The 20,886-nt window shown below is 36.5% G+C and overlaps 1 protein-coding gene across 5 annotated transcripts in view; it reads right to left on the reverse strand.

The window, feature by feature from the left end:
• The window catches only part of MAP2K5 (mitogen-activated protein kinase kinase 5), a 242,706-nt gene that overhangs the window by 120,226 nt on the left and 101,594 nt on the right, over window positions 1-20,886 (reverse strand). For all 5 annotated transcript variants that reach the window (XM_069458451.1, XM_069458445.1, XM_069458436.1 and 2 more), the window contains one exon: window positions 18,929-18,977. In XM_069458451.1, coding sequence (XP_069314552.1) covers window positions 18,929-18,977 — 49 coding nt within the window. The remainder of the gene's footprint in view (window positions 1-18,928; window positions 18,978-20,886) is intronic.

Here is a 20,886-nt window from a genome sequence, read left to right on the forward strand (position 1 = left end):
GTATATTATAAGCCCCACAATACAGTGTCTTTATTTTTGCTTTAAATTTTAAAGAGAAAAAAACTTCTCTATTTATCCACATTTACCCTTTCTAGCACTATTTATTCCTTTGAGCAGCTCTAACCATCCATCTGGTATTTTCCTTCTTCCTAAATAACTTCCTTTAACATTTTTTATAATGTTGGTTTACTGTCAATGAATTCTCTCAGCTTTGTTTGTCTGAAAAGTCTTTATTTAGCTATTACTTTTGGAAAATATATTCATTGGGCATAGAATTCTGGATTAAGTTTTTTTGTTCAACATTTTTAAAATATCTTCCCATTATCTTCTGCCTTGCATAGCTTCTGACAAGAAGTCTGCTGTCATGCTTATCTTTGTTCTCTCTACTTAATGTGTTGTGTTTTCTCTGAACATTTTAAATATTTTTTTTTTTTTTAGTCACTGGCTTTCAAAATTTTGATTTTGATATGATCTGGTGTGGTTTCATGTTCATCCTGGTTAGGGTTCACTGAGCTTCTTAGATCTGTGGGTTTACAGGTTTCACCAAACTTGGAAAGTTTTAGGCCATTATTTATTCAAATTATTTTTTGTTCCTTTTTCTCTCTCCTCTTCTCCTCAGACTTCAGTTAAACATATATCCTAGACTTTGTGATACTGTCTCACAGGTCACTGAGGCTATGCTCATTTCTAAAAATCTTTCCTCTAATAGTAGAAAAAAGCAATTTTGTAGAAATTTTGGATAATCTATCTCTAACTTCAAGATCACAATCATTTCTTCTGTAGTGTCTAATCTGCTGCTAATTCCATCAAATGAAATTTTTATTTCAGATATTTTATTTTTCATCATTGAAAACAGATGTTCCACTTGGTCCTTTTTTATATCTTCTATTTCTCTCCTCATTATGCTCACGGTTTCCATGAAATCCTGGAGCATATTTATAAATCTTATAATAATTGATCTAACTCCTTGTCTGCTAAGCCCATTATCTCTGGTGTGTGTGTTGGGGGGGCAGTGAGTGGGGTCCTTTCTCTATTGACTAATATTTTTTGCCTGGTTATGGTCTTTCATCCATAATCAGAAGAAAAAATTTTTACTTGTCTACTGATTTTTATTTGGATGCCAGATGCTGTGAATCTTGCTGTTGACTGCTGGATTTTGTTATAATCCTTTTAAGAGTGTTGAACTCGATACCAGCAAGTAGTTTAAGTAACTTGCAGACAGCTGAATCATTTTGAGGCTTATTTTATTTTTTTATTTTATCTTTTCCCCCAATACAAAAGGCTTATTTTAGAGGTTTTATTTTAGTAGCCCCACTACTAAAGCATGAACCTTCTAAAGTTTCTCTTGAATGCTCTAATGTATTTAATGAGAGCACTGAATGCTCTCCACACTGGCTTGTTGGAATTAAAAAAATTACCAATCTTGTGTAAGCTTTGGGAATTGTCTTATAGTTCTCCAGAAATATATTTCCCAGACAGCAGTTTGTTGTCTAGCTTTGCAAGATTTCAGCCTATGAATCCACATTGATATTCGGCCAGACACAAGGAAACTCCTATACAATTTTTAGAGCTCTTTCTCTGAATAGTTCTTGCCTTTCTAGGATTCTGCTCTGTAAAGACTAGCCATTTTGTCCTCCTTGAACTCCAAGCTGTGTCTTTTCAGCTCACTCAGACCTCTGGGCTCTATTTGGGTTTCCAGGCAGAAAGCTTGGGTGATCGTAGGGCTTACCTCATTTGTTTCCCTTCTCTCAGGGATTACTGTCCTACATTACTTATTGTCTAATGTTTGAAGATAACTGTTTCATATATTTTGTCCAGTTTCCTAATTATTATTGGTGAAAGGCAAATCCCGTAACAGTTATCTCTTTCATGAGCAAAGTTGAGTATCGCTTTATTTTAAAATTCTTGTTTTTGGCCGGGCGCGGTGGCTCACGCCTGTAATCCTAGCACTCTGGGAGGCCGAGGTGGGCGGATCGTTTGAGCTCAGGAGTTCGAGACCAGCCTGAGCAAGAGCGAGACCCCATCTCTACTAAAAATAGAAAGAAATTATATGGACAGCTAAAAATATATATAGAAAAAATTAGCCGGGCATGGTGGTGCATGCCTGTAGTCCCAGCTACTCGGGAGGCTGAGACAGGAGGATCGCTTGAGCTCAGGAGTTTGAGGTTGCTGTGAGCTAGGCTGATGCCACGGCACTCACTCTAGCCTGGGCAACAGAGTGAGACTCTGTCTCAAAAAAAAAAAAATTCTTGTTTTTGTCTTTTGTTCACTGCTTTGGCCTGATAAGCCACCTCAGATCCTTTTTTGAAGTAACTGGGATATAAATTAGATTAGGACTTTACTCATTTAATTAGGCTAAATCTGAATTCTTGTGGCAGAATTTGAAGCAAATAGAATCCCTTCAAATGTTGGAGTAAGGAAAGCTTCCTTGATTTAAGTTTTATCTTACATGAAATATTCCACTTTATATCTGAGGTATCAACAATTCTAGTATGTGACCACTGAACTTACAACTTCAAGTTTTCATTTAAGACATGCAAATTCTACAACTGTTAAGAACACCACAATGATTGGATTTTTTTTTGGTGGGGGGAGGGTTGTTTTCAGCTTCCCTCCAAGCCACAGACAATAGCACAACAGATTAGGCAGGAAGATTACTTTTAAGGAGGAAGTTATATTCATGCTTATTTTAATGCAATAGCAAGTTATGGAAAACAAACAGCAATCGAAGGCATACAGCTTTTTATTTGGCTCACTTAAAACATCACAGCCTTTTTTCTGTAAGCAAAGCGCAGAAAAGATGAGTCATTAAAGTGACTGATTATAAATGGCAATCATCAGGGCAGATGTAAGTCATTTTGGTTTAATCAGGCCATTAATTATTAGGGTTTATCAATTAGTTTTATTGAAGGCAAGGGAGCTTAAATGAATAGTAGAGCATTGATTTTAACTGAGACATTTTCTCAGAGAAAATACAAATGAGGTGTGTGGAAGGCTGGAATTATGGGTCCTTTTCATACCACTAATGAGAAATAAGCTTCTTCTATTCCAAAACCAAATTAATTGTAATCTCCTTTTGCATTCAGTATGAAATATCACATTTTGGTGTTCCCTAATTTGAGGTTTGGTTTTAATCTATCTTGGCCAAGATGTCAATATCATGTTGGAGACAACGAGACAAAGGTACAACGGAAAATGACCCATTTTTAATATCAGATATTCATTACCTTCTTCCCTTTTGGAAAAAAATTCATTTGTTTTATGCAGGTTGGCTTTTATAGGAGTCAAAATAGATTCCTGTTGATCAAATTCTCTCAGAGATAGCAGAATGATGCCACGTAAAGTGCCCTCCAGGGCTGGGCACGTTGGCTCATACCTGTAATCCTAACACTGTGGGAGGCCTAGCCTGTAATCCTAACACTCTGATATGCCCAGGTGGGAGGACTGCATGAGGCCAGGAGTTTGAGACCAGCCTCAGAAAGAGCAAGACCCCATCTCCACAAAAAATAGAAAAAAAAAAAATTAGCAGAACATGGTGGCACCTGTAGTCCCAGCTACTCAGGAGGCTGAGGCAGGAGGAAAGCTGGAGCCCAGGAGTTTGAGGTTGTAGTGAGCTGTGATGATGCCACTGCACTATAGCCAGGGTAACAGAGGGAGACTGCATCTCAAAAAAAAAAAAAAAAAAAAAAAAAGAGGCTTTCAGACTTAATCCAGGATCCTACAGTCAGTCCCTGCACACTGACTGTGAGACTGGACAACTCATTTAAACCTCTTTGAGTGCACATCCACATGTGTGAGTACTTGCACAAGTACTTGAAAGTACTCACACATACTTGCTCGGTGCCAAGCACAGTCCCATTTAATTCTCATAACAACCTTGAATTCCCACTGACAATCTTGCCAGTGTAGGAAGATCAAATATCACCCCTGATCTTATAGTACATGATATATATAATATCTTGATATCTAATCATATCTTGGATATCTGACTTTCCTACATTAACAAGGTTGTTATGAGACTTAAGACTGTGTGCCTAGCACTGCTGGCACAGAGCTAGAGCTCAATGAATTGCTGAATCAATCAAATGAACGGGAAAACATTTTGTAAACCTGAATGCACTAAATATATTACAAGCTACCGTTTTGTAGAATCTATAATGACAATGACTTCCACCCTAGAAAATCAGGATGTGGATCATCTAATATACTGGAACAGACCCAAATGCTAAGTGCCGTTAACTTTCATTTACCAGCTCCACCTGAAGGTAGACTTCTTCCAGGATGGCAAGCGCTGTTCAGCTGGGATCACAGAAGAATTAACAATTATCCAATCACAACATGTGTCTCCTGTCACACTATTTTCCCACTCCTTCAATGAGATTTAACAGTAAGGTGGGCTTTTTAATGATGATGTACTAAATCTTTGAGCTGCAGTAGTGATAGCCCAAGTAGATAACAGGTAGTTATGATGCAGTTCCATCCAATAATTTGAAGTGCTTAAATTATTAGAAAAATATCAGGGAGTGGGAGGAATGGAAGAGTTTACAAATAGGGTCTTGTGTCATGCTGAGGATAACAGTAGATGGTTTTCTACAGGAGGCTGTAACTGAATAAAAATCAGCCTCAAAGCGTCTTTAAAAATGAAATATAAACTTACTACATAAACTTGGTCACTATGCGTTCACTTTCCTAGTCTATCTTTAACAAAGTATGAAACATCAGCTAATTACACCGAACATATAAAACTGAACATGGTAAAATGGTTATTTCTTCTCAAAATTGATATGTACTAGATAGTCTGATTAACTATGGTTACAAATATTTAAAGAAAGATACTAATCCACTCTTAAGATAACTACTCAAGAGAAATGAAAACACAGAACCACATAAAGACTTGTCTATGAATAGCAGCATTATTCATAACAGTCCCAAACTGGATACAATTCCAAATGTTCCTCTACTAGTAAAAGGATAGACAAAATGCAATATATCCATACAATGGAATACTATTCAGCAATAAAAAGGAATGGACTGCTGACACATGCTATAACATGTGTGAACCTCAAAAACATACACTACGTGAAAGAAATCAGGCACAAAAAACTTCAAGTTGCATGATTCTATTTATACAAAATGTCCACAAAAGGCAAATCTATGGAGTCAGAAAATAAATTAGTGGTCTTCTGGGACTGAGGACAGAAGCAAGGATTGATTGCAAATGGGCAAGAGGATGATTTTGGGGGGTGATAGACTGTTCTAAAACTGGATTATGGTGATGGTTTCACAATTATATAAACTTACTAAAAATCACTGCATTGTATACTTAAAATGGGTGAATTTTATGGTACATAAGTCACATATTAATAAAGCTATTTAGAAATATCAGCCTCAAAACACAACTTGATTTATCATTAACAATTAATTACTAACAAGTACACTTTTTATGTAATCCATAGTTTTGCAGGTGCTTTGTGGTCACTGTGGTCACTGTGGTCACTCTCCTACTCAAAGTATGAAACATCAGTTAATTACATATACTATATATCAGCGGTAAAATGGCTATTTCCTCTCAAAACTAATGTGCACTAGAAGGCCTGATAAACTGTGATCACAAATATTTAAAGAAAGATACTAATTTTAAAACATCACTTTTGTGTATTTAAGATTATTTCCCAAAGTGACTAAGGCTATGGCCACAAAATGGAAAAACAACTGGTTGTCGAACATGAAAAATTTGGTCAACCAACCATAGTTGCCTCAACAACCTCCAGTAACTGCTCTGACTGATTTTCAGGCTGGACTGACCGATTTTTTTTTTTCCACTGAATTGACCAAATTGACTGTGGAAATTGGTATCATGTAGAGACAACCCATGTTGCCACCCATAACTGCCTCACACAGGAAACTGTATCTTTACACATACTGCATCAATTAGCCATTAAACAATCCACAGAAACAGCACAGAGCCAAAGCTTGGTAATAAAGGCCAGAGCCCTCAAGAGCATGTGTTTTCTGCAGGTCTTCACAAAAGGCTCCTCCACCCACTGCCCAGCCTCTGCCCCAACACAATCAGGGGTCAGAGTGGGAGGTTACCCTCAGTCAGGTTCTGGCTGGGTGCCGAGGGGGCTGTTCAAATCAGACAAATAAAAGCTCTTTCACAAAACTACAGTTGGAGTTACTCAATGTGTTTTATATAGGGACCCATATGATAATTTCCTGGTAAAATTAACTGTAAAGAAAATTGTGACTTTGTATGGGCTATATGCTTTCTCTTGTCAGCAAAGGAAAACCATCCAAATTGTGGATTCCCTTTTTGCTGTGATCTAGTCACATCCGGTGCTGTTGATATCTCAGATTTCTGCTTCCTTTTGGTGTCTGTTTTATACTTAAAATACTTAATTTGCTCTGTGCTTTCACATGTAAGCCTCACTGAATGCTCTTAGAAATAGGGATGGTACAATTCTTAAAGAAACATGAGTTCAGTTTTAAAATGTGGCACATGGCTATTGCGGGGCAATAACGAAGTAGAAATAAACTTATCTTCAACTTTTTCCCTCTATACAGCAATTATACTGCTTGATACCAGGAAGCCACTCTCGGTTTACCAGAAGCCAGAGGGTGCATTAGCTCCACGCCTAGTAACCTCTCCTACCACTGTGCCAGGGTGCGTCAGCAAAGCTCTTTCATTATGTCTAATTGTTTTATGAAAAGACAAAAAACAATATATCTATCTAGTTATTTCTTGGGGACTGCATTCTAATGAATGAGAACAGCAGGTACAATTAAATATAGACTAAGCTGACATTCTGCATTTCAAATTCATCTGTGCACAACAGGAACACACTTAAGAGAAAACCACAATGCGATATAAAAGTTATTCTAATCACCTATCACATAATAAAGGGTAGGTCATCCAAATATTCTTGCAAAAGCATTAAATAAAATTAAGCAGCATAATTAGCCATCCTCAATGGCAGTTATTGCCTAGTGTCTCATGATTCCATTCAGAATGGGGGCAACAAACATGGCTTTCCTCCTTCACATATGATAAAGGCAGGAGACATAGGGCATTTCTTTTCTTTTCTTCTTTCTTTTTTTTTTTTTTGCAACAACCCATTCCAAATGAACATAGGGCATTTATTAACACAAGGCTAATACCTAAGGCAAAAAGGCCTGGGTTTCTCAATTCTCCCTTCCCTAATCCTTTCATGTAATTACGTAAAAGAGATTTCCTTCCAAAGTGCTGAATCCTACATTCCTACCTGCTATGTGTTCCAATTCTGGTCAGGGTATGGGAAATACCAGGTTAGGAGGAACTCTCCTAAACAACCTACTAATCCCAATCTAAGATACCACTGATTGTTAAGACTCCTACTGACTATAAAAGCTTTTCAGCAAAAAAAAAAAAAAAGAAAGAAAGAAAAAGAAAAAGAAATCAAAGCAACACCACATTAAATGCATAAATAAATTGTAAGATGATAGACTTGACTTGGAGCATCATGTCCAGAAGACCAATTCTGGCAAATTGTTTTAGAGAAATAACAAAAATTATGGTAGATAACACTTATTTGGCACTTGCTATATGCCAGGAACTGGGTTAAGTACATTATTACCATATGCATCATCTCATTCAGTTCTCATTATAACCCTTGAGATAGATTACAACCCCATTTTACAGATGAGGAAATTGAGGCTTGAATTAACAAAATTACTTGTTCAAGGCTATATGGCTAGAGGCTTTGACTGTACATTTTAAGCCTTAACAAACTACATTATATATATAAACTAAATCTCAACTGAACTAATGGACTAGATTATTATCTCAGCTTTGGCAGCAAATAGTTGGGTGAGCTTGGGAAATTCACAAAGAAACTGGTTCAGATGTTTTATTTTAGGTTCTTTCCACTTCTCACAGGTTAGTTTTCTAAGAAAAGGAGATACATAGGAGGGAAGTTTAAGGAAGGTTCTAATTATTCCCTCTCACTTAAACCTCTTGGTTTTTTCTTGAGAAGCAATTGTTTTAACTATAATAACTATTATATGCCAGAAATTAAGAAATTGACCCCAGGTCACACAGATGAGATGAATTAAGAGACAGAACGAGAATTTAAACCAAGGTCTGACCCTAAAACCAGAGCTCTTCCATTAGGGCATAAACCACTTAATGCCTTTCCTCATCTATAAATGGGGATACAATGATACCTTCCTTACGAGGATATCATGAAGATTAAATAAAATTATACATACAAAAGATCTAACACAGTAACATATAGAAGACACTCAATAAATAACATTAACAATTATTACTATTATTATTATGATTGCACCCAATCCAGAAGGAACGTAATCTTCTGACAGCAAAAGACTGGATTTGACTTCTATTGTGCTGGTCACCTTCAACCATGCCTTTGGAGAAGGGGACAGACATGGAGAGCTCTTCTAACTGCTAAAGCTGTCTGTCCATTCTGCTTGGCAGAATGTTCTATCTGAGGATAAATCTCTCGCTTTAATACTAGAAAAGGTAACAGAGGATGACTTCTAATTAAGTTACATTATAAAAAGCTCCTTATCCCCAGGAAATCATGATTCAATTTATTTGTCCAACAAATATGCACTGGCATACAATCAAATACAGTTAGAAAAACTCTCCATGTCTGTCCCTTTCTCCAAAGGCATGGTTGAAGGTGATCAGCACAATGGAAATCAAATCCAGTCTTTTGCTTTTAGAAGATTAAGTTCCTTCTGGATTGGGAGAAATCAGAATAAATTAACTGTGGCCTCCATCTTCTACCAATAGAAATGACCCTACCATCCATCACAAAGGTGTTCTCCCTCTACCTCTGATGAGCTCCTAAACTTCAGGTTTGCCCAAGAGACAAAGCTATGACCAGAGCTATCTGTGGAGCTTGGTGAATCAGACATTCATCTACACATTGAGTGCATCTTGCTGGATGGATGGACAGAAGTTCACCATAACGGATACCACAAGGACCTATGAGTCAAAATATACAATGATCACATAGTCTACTTTAAATTTCAATCCCCAGCAAGGCAGGAGGATTTTAAGGGAGGGGAATGGGGGACTAATTATCCTCTCTCATTTGCATTTCTTCCCTGTTATGACACATGACCTCTTTTCTTCTCTCTTCTCTAAAGCGTCCGTTGATACTCATTTTCAGAATAGGATAGGCTAATTTCCCTTGAGTTACTCACCCTCTTAGAGATGTCCTAAAAGGGACAACTCTGCCTATGATCAAATCCCTATCACAGATGCATAGGGGAGAGAAAAGCTAAGTCCAGAATAACCCTCTCTGATTAAGTAGCCCACCCGAATACAGGCAACTATAGAAAGATCACATAATCTTTTTTTCTACAATAAGCTTTTAATCTTGAGATAACTAACAGATTTACATGCAGTTGTAAGAAATTATAATATAGAGACATGCTATGTACCCTACCCTCCACCCAGTTTCCCCCAATGGTAACATCTTATAAAACTATAGTACAATATCGCAACCAAGGTAGTGACACCAATAGTCAAGACAGAACATTTCCATCCCCACAAGGACTCCTCATCTGGCCCCCTTGTAGCCATATCCACTTCCCTTCTGTCCGTCATCCCCTCATTAGCCCCTGGCAACCACTAATTTGCTCTTTACTTCTATAATTTTGTCATCTCAAGAATGTATATAAATCGAATCTTAATAGTATGTAACCTTTGTAACTGGCTTTTTTCACTCAGCATAATCATCTGGAGATTCATCCAGCTTGTGTGTATCAATACTTTGTTCGTTTCTATTGCTGAGTAATCTATTCACCTGTTGAAGGACATCTGGGTTGTTTCCAGTTTTTGGCTATTATGATTAGAGCTGCTATAAACATTTGTGTACAGGCTTTTGTGTGAACGTAAGTCTTCATTTCTCTGGCATAAATGTGCAAATGCTGGGTCATATGTAATTGCGTGTTTAGATTTTTAAAAAAATGTCAACAGTGGGGTTGTATCATTTTACAGTCCTACAGCAATGTATTAATGATCTTATTTCTCCACGTCCTCACCAGCATTTGGCGTTGTCACTGTTTTATTGTAGCCATTGTGATAGGTGTGTAGCCATATCTCATGGTGGTTTTAATTTGCATTTTCCTAAAGGCTAATGATGTTGAACAACTTTTTCATGTGCTTATTTGCCATCTGTGTATCTTCTTCAGTGGAATGTCTCTTCATGTCTTTTGCCCATTTTCTAATTGGATTGTTTGGTTTTTTTTACTGTTCAGTTTTGAGAGTTCTTTATATATTCTAGGAACATATTCACACATACTTAAAAGAACACTTTTAAGTAATGATATGTAGGGTTTCTTGTCTTTTGAAAATCATTACCATACTACAAATACAGAAATCCCCAGTGATTACCCTAGGCAAAGAGAATGAATGACCAACATGGGGAAGGAGGCTTAATTTCTAGAGATGTTCATTTGTGTGGATAGTCGAAGCTGGAGAAAAACCAACAAACCAGAGTCATTAAACTAGTTTGTTTACCTCAGTTAATGGGCTAAGTCTTTATTTTTTTTCAAAAACACAAATGTTCATGAGTTATGATCTACTACAGCAGTGGCATGTGATTAATATTTACATTTAAAGGACAATATTTAAATTTTTAAACAGGAAACAAGGTGTAACTGTGCTCTTACCACTAGCACTGCCATAACATACATGCCTCCTTCCAGACTCATCTAACCAAGCAGCCCCAGAGGTCAGGGAAGGATGTTCCCACACCTCTGCTCTGTCATCATTACAGGTCACAACATAAAACCAACCGGGATGACTCCTGTTAAACTGACCTGGATTCCTCAAAATCTAACCAGTTCTTTTAAAAAAAATAGTCCCTCAGAAAGAAAAGACTTAGATTATTTCAAAACTCACTGTAACCTACAGCTAACCACAGACTGTGCAGATCTCTGCAAAAGAGACTCTTACAAAAGCTTTGTGCAGATTATGTTTCTTCACAAAACTACGAAAAATGTATCATGTTAGTTTTCTACCAATAGCAATGTTTTCTAACAATCTTTTCATTTAAACATCACTTTATCCAGCAAATGATTACTCTCTAATTTATTTTTGCCACAAATCCCAACTTTTACATACACTACCGTATTCTTTTAACACTATCACCTTGACATCAAAATTTCTTTCCTAGGGAATTGAAAGGTTTTACTTTTACCATCTCATTTATCTTTCTTCATTGAATAAATATAATAAAGTAATTTTGGAATATAATGCAATTATGACATTTAAAAAATCTTAAAATGTATACTGATTTCCTTTAAAAGGTAATAGCAAATATATATAACATTTACCTGCCTACACTCTTTTGAACTATCACCCTCCAATTTTCTTCCAAATTCCTTCCTAAAAAAGGATGCCTTTACAGGGGACCACCTTGTGCATTTTCTGGCAACTTCCTGTGGATCTACAATTATTTCAAAATAAAAAGAATTTCCAAAAAGGATGCTTTTGCTTTCCATCCAAGTTGTGACTCTACATGTCCTTTTTATAATTCTTTATTAATGATAATACTTTATTGTCAGTATACTTTACACTTTAAAAACCCTTTCCCCTTAAAGCTGTTTTTTGATTACATCAGTCTAGTTTAGAAAACAAGCATTTTATTTTTTTTTAGCTAAGACACATTGCTTTAATCCTCAATTATTTGTTTACACTTCAATGTCTCATCTTCAATTCTGAAACATTTCATATTTCCTAGAATTTCCCACTTTGAAGGAATGCCTTAAAACAGTTTATACACATTAAGCACCTAGAACAGTGGAGTAAGTGCTTAATAAATATTTGTTATTATTATTTTTTTCATAGCCAAATCTACTCTTGGGAATCCTCATTTTCTTTCTTTTTCCATGTGTCTCTCTGATTTGCTTTGTTCCCCTATCTTGTCAACATGTCACACTTCCTTCAGTCACAAAATCACAGAACGCAGAACTCTAGCTCTTGAAGGAAACTGAGTGATCAGCCAGCCAGCCTTTCACAGTATATATGAGGAAACTCAAGCAGAGAGAGGAGGGACCTGCTTTTCTAGGGTCACCCAGTGAGGCGGTCAGTCAGCAGGACTGAATTGGGAATACCAAATAAAGCCTATTCCTTCTTAAAAACTGAACTTTTAAAATTGTCCAACAGGCCGAGTCAGCGCTGTACATTGGCAGTTCTTAGTAACATCTCTGAGGGAAAAAAAATGGCTTAGCTAAGGAAGAAAACTTTGTCTAATTTCCAGATGCTCCAGATTGCTGTGCCAATGATAACAACAACTTCTAAGTTCCTCTCTCCCCTGCCCTCCATCCTTATCCCTGCCCCCTGCCTTCTTCTCTGTCTGGCATTGTAGATGTCCTTTAAAATCATGAGAAGTTTTTTGGTTGGTTGGTTGGTTTTTAAGCAGCTGAGTTACTAGACTAAACCTAGGTAGGATTTGTCAGGAGCCACAAAGATACAGTGATAATGACAGAATCACCAAGACCCTCTGAAAGAATGGTTTGTCTTTTTGGCAGGGGAAATTTCTTTCTAAAGTGTTGGCTGGGCAGCGTGGCTCATGCCTGTAATCTTAGCACTTTGGGAGGCTGAAATGGGAGAACTGCTTGAAACCAGGAGTTTGAGACCAGCCTGGGCAACATAGTAAGACACCCATCTCTACAAAAATAAATTAAAAAAAAAATTAGCCTGGCATGGTGGCATACACCTATAGTCCCAGCTACCTAGAAGGCTGAGGCAGGAGGATCACGTGAGCCTAGGAGTTCAAGCCTTCAGTGAGCTGTGATCCTGCCACTGCACTCCAGCCTGGGTGACAGAGGGAGACTCTGTCTTAAATAAATAAATAAACAAACAAATAAATAAATAAAATAGAGTGTCTACCGCACTGCTAAGATATAAGAGAAGGCCTTCTCTCTCTCCCTCATTTTTTGTTTTTAAGTCGGGGTTACTGAAGCATAATTTATGCAGTAAAATTCACTCACCCTTCTCAGGGATACAGGTCTTAGTGTTCTAACAAATGTGTACAGTTATATAACCACCACCAAAATCAAGATACAGAACATTTCCAACACCCCAAAAAGTTCCCTCAATGTCTTTATAGTCAACTCTTCTTCACCCTCTGTCAACCGCTGATGTATTTTCTATCCTATAGTTTTGCCTTTTCCAGAATGTTATATAAGTAGAATCACACAGTATGTAGCCCTTTGAGTCTGCTTCTTTCACTTAGCATAAAGTATTTGATATTCATCCACGCTGCTGCATATATCAGTAGTCATGTTCCTTTTTATGGCTGAGTAATATTCCATTGTGTGGATGTATTACAGTTTGTTTATCCATTTACCAGCTGAAAGACCTGTGGGTTATTTCCAGTTTGGGCCATTATGAATAAAGTCACTATATTCTGACACTACCCTGAGCTTAAAAAAGAAAAAAGAAAAATGAAAAAAAAAAATGAATAAAGCCACTGTAAACAGTTGCTTACAAGTTTCTATGTGGACATATGTTTTCATTTCTCTAGGGTAAAGATCTAGGAATGGGATTGCTGAATCATGTTGCAGGAAACTGCCAGACTATTTTTCAAAGGAGCTGTACCATTTTATATTCCCAGCAGCAATGTACAAGAGTTCCAGTTGCTCTGTATTCTTGCCTGCACTTGATATTATCAGGACTTTCCCCTTAGTTTTACTGCAGTTCTTTTTAACATACTGAACTGCTGTGGACAATTTAATCAACCTCGACTCCTCTCTTTCTCTTAAAATCTACAAGCAGTCCATCAGGAAATTCTATTGACTTTACATTTAAAATACATCCAGAATCGTATCACCACTCCCCATCTTCGTATGTATCTCCCCGATCTGGGCCTCCGTAACCCACCTAGATTGCCGACACATTTTCCCTAACAGTGGATTCTACCCTTGTCCCCATATATTTGGACAGACATACTGGCCTCTTTGCTGTTCCATGAACACTCCAGGAACATCCCCAACCTGTGGCTTCTGCTCTTTTCCCCCACGTATCTACTTGTCTAGTTTCTCTCTTCCTTTAAGCCTTCACTACAACCTCATCTTCTCTGTGAGGTCTACTTGATACTGCAACTGACCCTTTGCTACTCCTAAGCTTGATTTGCTTTTCCTTTTCTCCATATTACTAACCACCCTCTAACACACTCTTTACTTCCTCATTTATTGTGTTTATTGTTTGCGGGTCATTTCCCAACCCACCTCACCACTGCTAGAATATAAATTCCGTGAGTGTAGAAATTTTGTGTTTTATATATTAATGTATTCCAAGTACTTAGAACAGTGCCAGGAACACAGTGGGTATAAAAGAAATAGCTGCTGAATGAACAAACGAACACTGGCTTTGGAATGTAAGGTGGCACCAACTGGAAGTTCTGTGTGAGGCCAGATTTAGAAAAGAGTAAAAGCCAGAGCTAGAAAATAAAATTTGTAACATATATGCTGGAGCTACAAATTTTTCTCTAAACATAAATTTATTTGGGCAGCATTTGTCTCCAGAATTTCTGCAAAAATATATTTTTAATTTATTTTAATTAATTATTTTTGAGACAGAGTCTCACTCCATCACCCTGGCCAGAGTGCAGTGGTGTCATGATAACTCACTGCAGCCTCAAACTCCAGGGCTCAAGCGATCCTCCTGCCTCAGCCTCCTGAGTAGCTTGGATTACATGTGCACACCACCATGTTCAGCTAATTAAAAATTTTTTTTTTTTTTAAAAAAAGCTCTCCTATTGGAGAAAGTGTTAATAAATGAAACTAACCAGGTTCCTATAAACAAAAAATGTCCAGGGGCACCAACTATCTAGATTTTTTTCTTTCTATAAACTTCTGTATCTGTACAGGATTGTCCCAGACTGATTGCCAATTTTATTTTCTTAATCTAAGTTCTATTCTCATTACCCTTCCATTTCTATTTTTTATCCTCAGGGAAAGAGAGAGCAGTTAATACCAGGGCATTCTCACATCTTCCAAAGAAATGGCATAGGTGTTAATCTTGTATTTATGTTTGATGTGGGTAATGATAGCTATGACTGGAGCTGTAGGTTTATTAATATGCAGGGCTCTCACCTCATTAGTGGCGATGTATGTTTTGAAGTTAAGCTGCAATGTTTGCTGTAACGTTGGATCTGGCCTAACAGATTTTCTCACTGTTCATTTTCTTTGTTTTTACCCACAGTCAGCACATGCTATGCTTATAGCACCTCGCATATGCCTTTTAATAAAGATAATTTTTCCACAGTAGTTAATCTTGGTGGGAGTTTCAAACATTTTTAATAATTATGTCTTCATGTACATTTCATCATATTTGATCTATCTTAGAGAAAAGATTTTTATAATTTTGACTCAGTAATATAAAGTACAATAAACTCTCTCTGGCTTGATTTGAGAGTAGGGTATTCTTATCAATTGGATAAAGTGATTAATTCATAGTTATAATAAAAACATACCTGCATTATTAGCACTTGATAGTACTTGATAAAGTACTTTCACATGTATCATCTCAACCAATTCTTAAAAAGAGCAAAATAAACAACAGGAACACCTGATTGAATACAATATTTGATAATCCATTATGAATAGCAACTGTTGTACTCCAATTTCCAAAACAATTTCCATTTGACATAATACACTACCAAATAAACTAACTTTGACCAGGTTAACAGGTCTCATGGGATGGGTAGTTTGTCACTGCTTATTGCTCAGATTTCATTCTATTATACAGTCTTCGCTGGATACACAATAAGGGAAAGACTCTAGATTTTCAACAGTTTGTTTAGAAGTCATTAGCTATGTTTAATAAATTCCAAAATATACTACATATATATATAAAATAGATTTCCTACAGCTAAAAATCCAGCACTACTGTATTCCAAAAAAGCCATTTAAATGTGAGAAATAGTTTGTTCTCTTTTCTCATTAGGTAACTGAACACATCTCCATTTTTTATTCTTTTGAAATTTCTACTCATAAGTAAAAAGCAATTTTTTTTTCTTCTCTGGTTTTTAGGGGCAGTATTAAAAAATGATGATTAGAGGAGCACACAGACGTAGCCCAAAACAAAGGAGGAAAAGGTGTAGATCACTCATTAGTATTTCTCTTTCACCATCTTCTTTTCACTGTCTTCTCACAGTACCTATACCCAGCTCCCTTCCACCCTGTAGAAAGACCTGCCTTTGATTTGACAATGTGACACATATTCAGCTAAATTCCCATCATCATTCATTTAGAGAAAGCAAAAATGAGTACATGTGCTTTTAAGAAGGTACAGCAATAAGCATATATAGCAAAAATGCATAAACAAGTATATTACCTATTTAATTGCCTTAGCTGAACTTAAAAGCTCTGATCTTTAATTGCCTGATTGAACTGATCTAAAAAGCTACAATTTTTTAATCAAGGAGAAAATTAAATAGCTTTTTGGTAAATAAAAAGGCATCTTTAATCTTATTTTTATGGAATCCAAGTTATTAAATATGGACAAAACCTCTAAAATATTAAGTTAACAGCTACTCAATCTAGGGTAAATTTCCCATTACAATGCTTTACAAAAGTCTTCAGGGACACCTGGCTTCTTCCACTCTTCAATAAAAACACATGCTTTTAAATCCAGACGGTGGAAGATTCCATGAGTAGCCAGGAAACTCAAAAGCTAAATATATAAATATATTTAAAGAGGTATATTACCACAGCATATTTATGTCTATAGTTGAGTATCTATAACCATTGGTGAGTAACTGTTCACCTACACTGCAATTCATTAGTCTTTGCCATCTAGACAGATGTAGACACACATTCACTCACTAGTATTTACTTAAGGATGAAATCCCTTGAGAGGATTTGTTGGCACATTACCACTGCCCTGACTCAGCTCCTCCCAGATATCTTTTTCTCACAACTGGAGGTATTTTATACAGGGCTACTCTCCATAGGAATACGGCTGGCCAGCACAGACTGAAAAGAGAAGTACAGGCTCAGGATTCCCTTTTGAAACCTCCATGCCTTCGGTCAAACCACTGCAGTCCTTGTACATAACTGATCAAAGACCTTTGTTAGCCCAAGGGGCAACCAGAGCTGGGAAGAAGGACTTACTGGCCCCTGAGAGGCTCTGGTCAACCACATTTGCCCACAGTGATCCTAAGGTGGTTGTACTGGGAATCTGACCCTAGACTTCATTTTTAGATCCCCATAGATCCATTTGAAATACATCCATCAAGATCCCATTTCAAATGAAAAATTCAGTTATTTCTCTGAAACACAGAGTAAAACTAAAACCAAATAATTTAGATACAGGAAGATTTAAGGTATATCAACTTATTAGCATGATTTCTAATTTTAAAGAGGATTATAGAATAACTAAAACATGTTTCCCTATCCACTATGGTTCTTAATACTGCTAAGATTCCTCATAGAAAGTTATGGCTAGAGAAAGTTATGGCTATAAGCCAGAATTATCCTGTATGCCCAGAGTATAGGATGATCCTAAGACTCATTTTAACAATAACACTCCAATTTCCATGGCACAGTCCTTTAAAAAGAAAGCTTTGCTATTGAGAACTGATGTCTTCATTTTGTTCCTTTGTCAAATAGATAGCAGATGTCCATTAAAAAAAAAAAATCAATAAAATGATGAGAACTGACCACTGAGTTAATTCTTATTAAAACGGCTATAACTACTTTACAGGTTGGTGAGTGTGAGGAGGTGAAAGTAGAGGGGATAGAAGCAATGTAAGTCATATAATGTTAAACACCATTCTTTCTTAACTGTGGTAGAGAAAAATGTTCCATTTTTCTTTCACCCATGAAATGTGTGTACACACTTATCTATACCCAGAAAAAGTAATGCTAACAATAATTCAGCTCACTTTCCCTACATCTACATTTTGTTATTTTGCATCAGCTATACTCCAGAAATAGAGTGGACTGGATTTAAAAAAAAAATTTGGTTTATGATTCCATTTAATCAATATAAATACCTTCAAAAACTGAATTAATATTTTACTTGTCAAAATCTAGATACTCTCTTTAAAAGAAGGATGATTTAAGAAGAGATTTGGAATAACCAAGATATTAAAACTAACACAAAAGAAAACAACCCTTCATAATAGATGTGATACTACAGTTTAAGACATCAATTGTTTCTTTCCTCTCATAGTTTATGCCTTTTTTAAAAAAAACTTTCCTTTAATCACACCTAATGTGTATGCAGTTGCATTCCCCGAAAGTACATAAAGCTACAATGAGCAGATGTGTAAAATTAAACAGTACTGTTAGTAACATCAGGCCCTGAAGTTGCTTTGTTATAGTCTCTTCCTCTCTTAATAATTTGCTTCAAATGAATTCAGACATTTTGGGAACATTAAAAAAAAAAAAAAAAGAGGTTCCTTTTGCAACATTCAACAGTTCTCTGATTATTCTTTCTTGTGTTCTGTTACTAGACTAGGGGATTATTTCTGATGCTTTAACCAGTCCTTATTTAAAGTTTCACTTTCCAGGTATGTGAAGTAACCTCTTAAGGAACAGTATATGATGATATCTGAAATGTTAATAAAAGGAGGGTATGAAATTGTACAGAAAGTGAAAGCTTTACATTAACAAGAGTTAAATAAGACAAATGAGATCCTGTCATTTTCAAATACTATGAAATATCTTTTTACATGTTTGATAAATGTGAGTCACAAAAATACAATGCCAAGTTTATAACCTAAATGAGAGCAGCTGAGGGAGAAAACAAGAAGAATAACATTTATAAACAAGGCATTTTTTTTGACTACCAAATACATAAGCTGGCTTAAATGTCAGATCATTTATTCACTTTAAAAATCTAGAGAGCCCCCCTCCCACCTCAAATTAAATCCAAGTTTATAAGCCCAGCACATACCTCTATGTAAAATCTTTAAACTCCACAAATAGGTAAGGCCTTTAACAACCTAAATTTAGGAAAAAGAAAACAGTACAATTATGGTTTTTATAAGGAACTTTCCACATTTAAACATATCAACCATAATTCTTCCTTTAAAATTTTGTCAACTAAATAAACATTTATTGAGTATCATCCATTTCTGTGCCAGGTTTTGTGGAACACCAAATGTAAAAGCTATAGGTTCCTTCCTTTAATGAACTTACAATGTTCTGAAGATAAGGTATGTCAAATGAAAGAAATAAGTGTATATGTACATAAAATGACCCAGAAGTACATATGCTAAATTTTTAATGGTGCTATACAGGCAAGGAGAGGGACAGGAAAAGGGGACAACTTTTTTATTTTCTGTACTTCTATATGTAAAACATTTTTTGAAGTCAAGGCATTAATGACAAAGGAGATACATTTTTAAAAAGTTAACTAGGGCCAGACATGGTGGCTCACATCTGTAATTCTAGCACTTTGGGAGCCAAGGCAAGAGGATTGAGGCCAGGAGTTCAAGACCAGTCTGAGCAAGAGCAAGACTCCATCTCTACGAAAAATAGAAAAACTAGCCAGGCATGGTGGCGTGTGCCTATAGTCCCAGCTACTCAGGAGGCCGAGGCAGGAGGATGGCGTAAGCCCAGGAGTTTGAGGCTGCAGTGAGCTATGATGATGCCACTGCACTCTAGCCAGGGCAATAGAGTGAGACCCTGTCTCAAAAAAAAAAAAAAAAAAAAAAAAAAGTTAGCTAATGAAATAAGGCAGTAGGAACAACAGAAACTGCTTTTCCCATCAGTAGTCAGAAAGGCTTTACCAGTGTTGGTCCTTGAGTAACATATTATAGATTCAACTGATGTGAAGAAAAGAGAAGAAAGTATTCAGGCCAAGGTAAAAATATATAATCAAAGTGTTGGTGCAGTGTATTCTTCAATAATATCCAATTCATGAAAGAGAAAGAAACACTGAGGCACTAGAGAGACATGACAACCAAATGCAATGTGTAATCTTAGACTGGAGACTAGACCAGAAATTTTTTTCCTTTGGTCTATAAAGGATATTATTGGACAACTGGCAAAATTTGAATAAGGGCTATACTATTGAATACAATCTAGTAGCAGTATATCAATACTAGGTTCCTGATTGTAATCATTATACAGTGATTACATAAGAGAATGTCCTTATTCTTAGGAAATAGACATCTAAAGTATTTTGGGGCAAAGGGCATGATGTCTGTAACTTATTCTCAAATGTTTCAGGAAAAAAATATGTATACAGACTTTTAACCAAATGTGGTAAACTATTAACAATTGAGAAATCTGGATGAAGCATCTGTGGGAATTCTTTTTATTATTCTTACAACTTTTCTGTAGATTTAAAATGATTTAGGCCAGGCGTGGTGGCTCACGCCTGTAATCTTAGCACTCTGAGGCCGAGGCGGGTGGATTGTTTGAGCTCAAGAGTTCGAGACCAGCCTGAGCAAGAGCGAGACCCCATCTCTACTGAAAACAGAAAGAAATGATCTGGACAGCTAAAAATACATATAGAAAAAATTAGCCGGGCTTGGTGGCACATGCCTGTAGTCCCAGCTACTCAGGAGGCTGAGGGAGAAGGATTGCTTGAGCCCAGGAGTTTGAGGTTGCTGTGAGCTAGGCTGACGCCATGGCACTCTAGCCTGGGCAACAGAGCCAGACTTTGTCTCCAAAAAAAAAAGAACTTTAAAACTCTTTATATGGAAAATGTTGTAAAAGTAGATGCACATGTTTTATCATTGACCCTCTATGTGCATGAGTGTGAACTTGCCAATTTCAAGGCTAACTATTCATAATTAGATACCAGATACATTGAATGAACCATTACTCAAAATTTACTAAAAGAATTTAAAAGTATCCATCACTATAGAAAATTTTAGATGAGTCAGGACGACAAGAACAAGA

This window comes from Eulemur rufifrons, chromosome 2, assembly GCF_041146395.1.
Source record: "Eulemur rufifrons isolate Redbay chromosome 2, OSU_ERuf_1, whole genome shotgun sequence".
NCBI classification, from domain to species: Eukaryota; Metazoa; Chordata; class Mammalia; order Primates; family Lemuridae; genus Eulemur; species Eulemur rufifrons.